This window comes from Ranitomeya variabilis, chromosome 8 (genome assembly GCF_051348905.1).
Source record: "Ranitomeya variabilis isolate aRanVar5 chromosome 8, aRanVar5.hap1, whole genome shotgun sequence".
NCBI lineage: Eukaryota > Metazoa > Chordata > Amphibia > Anura > Dendrobatidae > Ranitomeya > Ranitomeya variabilis.
Window position 1 is genome coordinate 157,283,244 of NC_135239.1, and position 9,635 is coordinate 157,292,878.

General features: G+C 52.5%; 1 protein-coding gene across 1 annotated transcript in view; it reads right to left on the minus strand.

The window, feature by feature from the left end:
* The window catches only part of GTPBP1 (GTP binding protein 1), a 76,401-nt gene extending 68,299 nt beyond the window's left edge, over positions 1-8,102 (minus strand). The window contains exons 1-2 of the mRNA XM_077278795.1: positions 8,040-8,102; positions 2,255-2,508 (exon numbers count right to left, since the gene is read on the minus strand). Coding sequence (XP_077134910.1) covers positions 2,255-2,452 — 198 coding nt within the window. The 5' untranslated portion in view covers positions 2,453-2,508; positions 8,040-8,102. The remainder of the gene's footprint in view (positions 1-2,254; positions 2,509-8,039) is intronic.
* Positions 8,103-9,635: the final 1,533 nt, after the last annotated feature.

Sequence of the window (9,635 nt, forward strand, 5' to 3'; positions counted from 1 at the left end):
ACTTGCGACGCGTGGAGCCCCTCAGTGACACTTGCGACGCGTGGAGCCCCTCAGTGACACTTGCGACACGGTGAGCCCCTCAGTGACACGGTGAGCCCCTCAGTGACACTAGCGACACGGTGAGCCCCTCAGTGACACTAGCGACACGGTGAGCCCCTCAGTGACACTAGCGACACGGTGAGCCCCTCAGTGACACTAGCGACACGGTGAGCCCCTCAGTGACACTAGCGACACGGTGAGCCCCTCAGTGACACTAGCGACACGGTGAGCCCCTCAGTGACACTAGCGACACGGTGAGCCCCTCAGTGACACTAGCGACACGGTGAGCCCCTCAGTGACACTAGCGACACGGTGAGCCCCTCAGTGACACTAGCGACACGGTGAGCCCCTCAGTGACACTAGCGACACGGTGAGCCCCTCAGTGACACTAGCGACACGGTGAGCCCCTCAGTGACACTAGCGACACGGTGAGCCCCTCAGTGACACTAGCGACACGGTGAGCCCCTCAGTGACACTAGCGACACGGTGAGCCCCTCAGTGACACTAGCGACACGGTGAGCCCCTCAGTGACACTAGCGACACGGTGAGCCCCTCAGTGACACTAGCGACGTGTGGAGCCCCTCAGTGACACTAGCGACGTGTGGAGCCCCTCAGTGACACGGTGATCCCCTCAGTGACACTAGCGATGCGGTGAGCCCCTCAGTGACACTAGCGACGCGTGGAGCCCCTCAGTGACACTAGTGATGCGGTGAGCCCCTCAGTGACACTAGCGACACGGTGAGCCCCTCAGTGACACTAGCGACGTGTGGAGCCCCTCAGTGACACTAGTGATGCGGTGAGCCCCTCAGTGACACTAGCGACGTGTGGAGCCCCTCAGTGACACTAGTGATGCGGTGAGCCCCTCAGTGACACTAGTGATGCGGTCGGTGAGCCCCTCAGTGACACTAGTGATGCGGTCGGTGAGCCCCTCAGTGACACTAGCGATGCGGTGAGCCCCTCAGTGACACTAGTGATGCGGTGAGCCCCTCAGTGACACTAGCGACACGGTGAGCCCCTCAGTGACACTAGCGACGTGTGGAGCCCCTCAGTGACACTAGTGATGCGGTCGGTGAGCCCCTCAGTGACACTAGCGATGCGGTGAGCCCCTCAGTGACACTAGCGATGCGGTGAGCCCCTCAGTGACACTAGCGATGCGGTGAGCCCCTCAGTGACACTAGCGACGCGTGGAGCCCCTCAGTGACACTAGTGATGCGGTGAGCCCCTCAGTGACACTAGCGACACGGTGAGCCCCTCAGTGACACTAGCGACGTGTGGAGCCCCTCAGTGACACTAGTGATGCCGTGAGCCCCTCAGTGACACTAGCGACGTGTGGAGCCCCTCAGTGACACTAGTGATGCGGTGAGCCCCTCAGTGACACTAGTGATGCGGTGAGCCCCTCAGTGACACTAGCGACACGGTGAGCCCCTCAGTGACACTAGCGACGTGTGGAGCCCCTCAGTGACACTAGTGATGCCGTGAGCCCCTCAGTGACACTAGCGACGTGTGGAGCCCCTCAGTGACACTAGCGATGCGGTGAGCCCCTCAGTGACACTAGCGATGCGGTGAGCCCCTCAGTGACACTAGCGATGCGGTCGGTGAGCCCCTCAGTGACACTAGCGATGCGGTGAGCCCCTCAGTGACACTAGCGATGCGGTGAGCCCCTCAGTGACACTAGCGATGCGGTGAGCCCCTCAGTGACACTAGCGATGCGGTGAGCCCCTCAGTGACACTAGCGATGCGGTGAGCCCCTCAGTGACACTAGCGATGCGGTGAGCCCCTCAGTGACACTAGCGATGCGGTGAGCCCCTCAGTGACACTAGCGATGCGGTGAGCCCCTCAGTGACACTAGCGATGCGGTGAGCCCCTCAGTGACACTAGCGATGCGGTGAGCCCCTCAGTGACACTAGCGATGCGGTGAGCCCCTCAGTGACACTAGCGATGCGGTGAGCCCCTCAGTGACACTAGCGATGCGGTGAGCCCCTCAGTGGTGCAGCCCGCACCTTTAGGGCCATGCACTTGTATAGGACACAGGTTCTGTCTGTGTAACAGTCTGTCTAATCACAGCACTGAATGATTCTACCAGCAGAACACAGAACTAACGGCCGGTACCGGAGGCCTCACATTCCCGCCCTCTGGTAAGTGACACGTCCACTTGTCCGTGCACTTACAGGGGGCCCAGCTGTCATACACAAGCCTCGTCCATTCCAGCGCTTACTTTACTGGTCAGGTCCAGGTCAGACTCTCCGTTCCTCAGCGGCTCTCCGTCGTAACTGCAATCCGAATCCTCCGCGTCAGGTTCAGGCGAGAACATTGAAGCTGGGACCGGAGACTCGCACACACTCGGCTCCGGCTGCGCTGCTGATGGAGACGCCATCTTGGAAACTCTGCTTACCTTCCTGGAGCTCATTACCATGGACGTGCGTGCGCCCCGCCTCTGTGTTCTTACTCTCAATCCTTGATTGGCTGTTGCTATGTGAGACCAAGAAAACTGACATTAGAGACACGCCCCTGCCAACAGTTCAGGAAAGTTACGGGACCCGCCCCCTTGTGGGCGGAGGAAATAACTTCACGCGGCTCAGCCTCTCAGCCTGAGCTTGTAGTGTCCGGCAGTGTGTGCGGAGCTGCGGGGACTGCCGGCTCAGTAATAATAGTGAGCCTGTAGTGTACGGCAGTGTGTGCGGAGCTGTGAGGACTGCCGGCTCAGTAATAATAGTGAGCTTGTAGTGTACGGCAGTGTGTGCGGTGCTGCGGGGACTGCCGGCTCAGTAATAATAGTGAGCCTGTAGTGTACGGCAGTGTGTGCGGTGCTGCGGGGACTGCCGGCTCAGTAATAATAGTGAGCCTGTAGTGTACGGCAGTGTGTGCGGTGCTGCGGGGACTGCCGGCTCAGTGATAATAGTGAGCCTGTAGTGTACGGCAGTGTGTGCGGTGCTGCGGGGACTGCCGGCTCAGTGATAATAGTGAGCCTGTAGTGTACGGCAGTGTGTGCGGTGCTGCGGGGACTGCCGGCTCAGTAATAATAGTGAGCTTGTAGTGTACGGCAGTGTGTGCGGAGCTGTGAGGACTGCCGGCTCAGTAATAATAGTGAGCTTGTAGCAGGGCCGGACTGGGACTAAAATTCAGCCCTGGCATTTGAAGTTACACAGGCCCACTTGTCACATGGTGACTGTATAATATCTTTGTACACTTGTAGGCAGGGCCGGTTTTAGGCAAAGTGGGGCCCTAGGCAAAGTTTAAAATGGGTCCCCAAATGCTAACATATTGCACATCACACAGAAGCCTTTCTGTTGTATTTAGGTGCGCTGATCTCAGGCCGCTAAATGAGTTTGATCGACAATACTGAAGTTGTTCAACGCTTGTTTCCCGGCCTCTTTCCACCAGCTGAGGAATAATGATGAGACAGAACGATCACTAATAGATCACTAACAGATCACCATACAGTATCATGTTTTCAGCAGCACATCTACAGTTTACACTGGCAATGTGCTGCTGACAACAAGGCTTTTTGTTCCAGCAAAAACAATCCGAATATGCAGCATTTTACTTGTTTAGTAAAATACACCCCATAGTCCTCCATATATTATAATGTGCTCCATAGTCCTCCATATAGTATAATACACTCCCTATAGTCCTCCATATATTAAAATACACTGCTCAGTCCTCCACATAGTATAATACACTTCTCATAGTCCTCCATATAGCATAATACAATCCTCATAGTCCTCCATATAGCATAATACAATCCTCATAGTGCTCCATATAGTATAATGCACCGCCACAGTCATCCATGTAGTACAATTCACTTCCCATAGTATAATGCACCCCATAGTTCTTCATATAGTATAACGTTTTCCCCATAGTCCTCGATACAGTATAATGCAGCCCACATATAGTATAATGCAGCCACCCCAGAGTATAATGCAGCCACCCCAGAGTATATTGCAGCCACCCCAGAGTATAATGCAGCCACCCCAGAGTATAATGCAGCCACCCCACAGAGTATAATGCAGCCACCCCAGAGTATGTAACCCCCATAGAATATAATACAGCCCACCTCCCCATAATATATAATGTAGCCCCCCATAGAATATAATGCAGCCCCCCATAGTATATAACGCAGCCTCCCCCATAGAATATAATATACCCCCACAATAGTATATAACACAGCCACATAGTACATAACATGGCCTCCCCCATAGAATATAATATACTCCCCATAGTATATAGCAAAGCCCGCATATTATATAGCACAAACCGCATAGTATACAGCACAGCCTGCATACTATAGCACAGCTCGCGTAGTAGATAACACAGCCCACACAGCAGTATTCAGCACAGACCACACAGTAGTATACAGCACAGACCACACAGTAGTATACAGCACAGCCCACGTAGAAGTATACAGCACAGTCCACACAGTAGTATACAGCACAGCCCACAGAGTAATATATACAGCACAGCCCACAAAGTAATATATACAGCACAGCCCACAAAGTAATATATACAGCACAGCCCACAGAGAACTATATACAGCACAGCCCACACAGAACTATATACAGCACAGCCCACAGAGAACTATATAAAGCACAGCCCACAGAGTAATATATACAGCACAGCCCACAGAGAACTATATACAGCACAGCCAACAGAGAACTATATAAAGCACAGCCCACAGAGTACTATATACAGCACAGCCCACAGAGAACTATATACAGCACAGCCCACAGAGAACTATATAAAGCACAGCCCACAGAGTACTATATACAGCACAGCCCAGAGTACTATATACAGCACAGCCCAGAGTACTATATACAGCACAGCCCAGAGTACTATATACAGCACAGCCCAGAGAGTACTATATACAGCACAGCCCAGAGAGTACTATATACAGCACAGCCCAGAGAGTACTATATACAGCACAGCCCACAGAGTACTATATACAGCACAGCCCACAGAGTACTATATACAGCACAGCCCAGAGAGTACTATATACAGCACAGCCCAGAGAGTACTATATACAGCACAGCCCACAGAGTACTATATACAGCACAGCCCACAGAGTACTATATACAGCACAGCCCAGAGTACTATATACAGCACAGCCCAGAGTACTATATACAGTACAGCCCACAGAGTACTATATACAGCACACAGTAGTATACAGCACAGAGCACAGCCCACAGAGAACTATATACAGCCCACAGTAGTATACAGCACAGAGCACAGCCCACAGAGAACTATATACAGCCCACAGTAGCATACAGCACAGAGCACAGCCCACAGAGTACTATATACAGCCCACAGTAGTATACAGCACAGAGCACAGCCCACAGAGTACTATATACAGCCCACAGTAGTATACAGCACAGAGCACAGCCCATAGAGTACTATATACAGCCCACAGTAGTATACAGCACAGAGCACAGCCCAGAGAACTATATATAGCACACAGTAGTATACAGCACAGAGCACAGCCCACAGAGTACTATATATAGCACAGAGCACACAGTAGTATACAGCACAGAGCACAGCCCAGAGAGCTATATACAGCCCACAGTAGTATACAGCACAGAGCACAGCCCACAGAGAGCTATATACAGCCCACAGCAGTATACAGCACAGAGCACAGCCCACAGAGAACTATATACAGCCCACAGCAGTATACAGCACAGAGCACAGCCCACAGAGTACTATATACAGCCCACAGTAGTATACAGCACAGAGCACAGCCCACAGAGTACTATATACAGCCCACAGTAGTATACAGCACAGAGCACAGCCCACAGAGAACTATATACAGCCCACAGTAGTATACAGCACAGAGCACAGCCCACAGAGTACTATATACAGCCCACAGTAGTATACAGCACAGAGCACAGCCCACAGAGTACTATATACAGCCCACAGTAGTATACAGCACAGAGCACAGCCCAGAAAACTATATATAGCACACAGTAGTATACAGCACAGAGCACAGCCCACAGAGTACTATATATAGCACAGAGCACACAGTAGTATACAGCACAGAGCACAGCCCAGAGAACTATATATAGCACACAGTAGTATACAGCACAGAGCACAGCCCACAGAGTACTATATATAGCACAGTAGTATACAGCACAGAGCACAGCCCACAGAGTACTATATATAGCACAGAGCACACAGCAGTATACAGCACAGAGCACAGCCCACAGAGAGCTATATACAGCCCACAGTAGTATACAGCACAGAGCACAGCCCACAGAGTACTATATATAGCACAGAGCACACAGCAGTATACAGCACAGAGCACAGCCCACAGAGAGCTATATACAGCCCACAGTAGTATACAGCACAGAGCACAGCCCACAGAGTACTATATATAGCACAGAGCACACAGCAGTATACAGCACAGAGCACAGCCCACAGAGAACTATATACAGCCCACAGTAGTATACAGCACAGAGCACAGCCCACAGAGAACTATATACAGCCCACAGCAGTATACAGCACAGAGCACAGCCCATAGAGAACTATATACAGCCCACAGTAGTATACAGCACAGAGCACAGCCCACAGAGAACTATATACAGCCCACAGTAGTATACAGCACAGAGCACAGCCCACAGAGAGCTATATACAGCCCACAGTAGTATACAGCACAGAGCACAGCCCACAGAGAACTATATACAGCCCACAGCAGTATACAGCACAGAGCACAGCCCACAGAGAACTATATACAGCCCACAGCAGTATACAGCACAGAGCACAGCCCACAGAGTACTATATATAGCCCACAGCAGTATACAGCACAGAGCACAGCCCACAGAGTACTATATACAGCCCACAGCAGTATACAGCACAGAGCACAGCCCACAGAGAACTATATACAGCCCACAGTAGTATACAGCAGAGCACAGCCCACAGAGAACTATATACAGCCCACAGCAGTATACAGCACAGAGCACAGCCCACAGAGAACTATATACAGCCCACAGTAGTATACAGCACAGAGCACAGCCCACAGAGTACTATATATAGCACACAGCCCACGGTAGTATACAGCACAGAGCACAGCCCACAGAGAACTATATACAGCCCACAGCAGTATACAGCACAGAGCACAGCCCATAGAGTACTATATACAGCCCACAGTAGTATACAGCACAGAGCACAGCCCACAGAGAGCTATATACAGCCCACAGCAGTATACAGCAGAGCACAGCCCACAGAGAACTATATACAGCCCACAGCAGTATACAGCACAGAGCACAGCCCACAGAGAACTATATACAGCCCACAGCAGTATACAGCACAGAGCACAGCCCACAGAGAACTATATACAGCCCACAGCAGTATACAGCAGAGCACAGCCCAGAGAGCTATATACAGCCCACAGCAGTATACAGCACAGAGCACAGCCCACAGAGAACTATATACAGCCCACAGCAGTATACAGCACAGAGCACAGCCCACAGAGAACTATATACAGCCCACAGCAGTATACAGCACAGAGCACAGCCCACAGAGAACTATATACAGCCCACAGCAGTATACAGCACAGAGCACAGCCCACAGAGAACTATATACAGCCCACAGTAGTATACAGCACAGAGCACAGCCCACAGAGAACTATATACAGCCCACAGCAGTATACAGCACAGAGCACAGCCCACAGAGTACTATATACAGCCCACAGTAGTATACAGCACAGAGCACAGCCCATAGAGTACTATATACAGCCCACAGAGAACTATATACAGCAGAGCACAGCCCACAGAGAACTATATACAGCCCACAGTAGTATACAGCACAGAGCACAGCCCACAGAGAACTATATACAGCCCACAGCAGTATACAGCACAGAGCACAGCCCACAGAGAACTATATACAGCCCACAGCAGTATACAGCACAGAGCACAGCCCACAGAGAACTATATACAGCCCACATCTCTTCTCTTCCTCCCCTCACCTCCTCCGAGAATGGCCCCACAGTCCAGAAAAAAAAAACCTCTCCTCACCTCTCCTGGTGCCCAGCGTTGCTTCCTGGTTCCTGCTCCTGTCTCAGCAGCTGCAGTCTGCCCGGGACACAGCAGGTGCGCGATGATATGACATCATCGCGCACCCGCAGTGTCAGAGGCAGAGCGGGGAATGATGGGAGAGGAGCGTCTGTAGACGCTCTCTCCTCCATCATTGCATTCAACTGTACCGGCGTCTATACGCCGGTATAGTTGAATGCGACGGCGGGGGCGGCGGATTGAGCGGCCCACCACTGGCACCGGCCCTTCTGGCATTTGCCAGAAGTGCCCTATGGCCAGTCCGGCCCTGGCTTGTAGTGTACGGCAGTGTGTGCGGTGCTGCGGGGACTGCCGGCTCAGTAATAATAGTGAGCCTGTAGTGTACGGCAGTGTGTGCGGTGCTGCGGGGACTGCCGGCTCAGTAATAATAGTGAGCTTGTAGTGTACGGCAGTGTGTGCGGTGCTGCGGGGACTGCCGGCTCAGTAATAATAGTGAGCCTGTAGTGTACGGCAGTGTGTGCGGTGCTGCGGGGACTGCCGGCTCAGTAATAATAGTGAGCTTGTAGTGTACGGCAGTGTGTGCGGTGCTGCGGGGACTGCCGGCTCAGTAATAATAGTGAGCCTGTAGTGTACGGCAGTGTGTGCGGTGCTGCGGGGACTGCCGGCTCAGTAATAATAGTGAGCTTGTAGTGTACGGCAGTGTGTGCGGTGCTGCGGGGACTGCCGGCTCAGTAATAATAGTGAGCTTGTAGTGTACGGCAGTGTGTGTGCGGTGCTGCGGGGACTGCCGGCTCAGTAATAATAGTGAGCCTGTAGTGTACGGCAGTGTGTGCGGTGCTGCGGGGACTGCCGGCTCAGTAATAATAGTGAGCTTGTAGTGTACGGCAGTGTGTGCGGAGCTGTGAGGACTGCCGGCTCAGTAATAATAGTGAGCTTGTAGTGTACGGCAGTGTGTGTGCGGTGCTGCGGGGACTGCCGGCTCAGTAATAATAGTGAGCCTGTAGTGTACGGCAGTGTGTGCGGTGCTGCGGGGACTGCCGGCTCAGTAATAATAGTGAGCTTGTAGTGTACGGCAGTGTGTGCGGTGCTGCGGGGACTGCCGGCTCAGTAATAATAGTGAGCTTGTAGTGTACGGCAGTGTGTGCGGTGCTGCGGGGACTGCCGGCTCAGTAATAACGGTGAGCTTGTAGTGTACGGCAGTGTGTGCGGTGCTGCGGGGACTGCCGGCTCAGTAATAATAGTGAGCTTGTAGTGTACGGCAGTGTGTGCGGTGCTGTGAGGACTGCCGGCTCAGTAATAATAGTGAGCTTGTAGTGTACGGCAGTGTGTGCGGTGCTGCGGGGACTGCCGGCTCAGTAATAACGGTGAGCTTGTAGTGTACGGCAGTGTGTGCGGTGCTGCGGGGACTGCCGGCTCAGTAATAATAGTGAGCTTGTAGTGTACGGCAGTGTGTGCGGTGCTGTGAGGACTGCCGGCTCAGTAATAATAGTGAGCTTGTAGTGTACGGCAGTGTGTGCGGTGCTGCGGGGACTGCCGGCTCAGTAATAATAGTGATCAAATTCAAAAAATCACTGCACTCGTATGGTTTTCAAATGCATA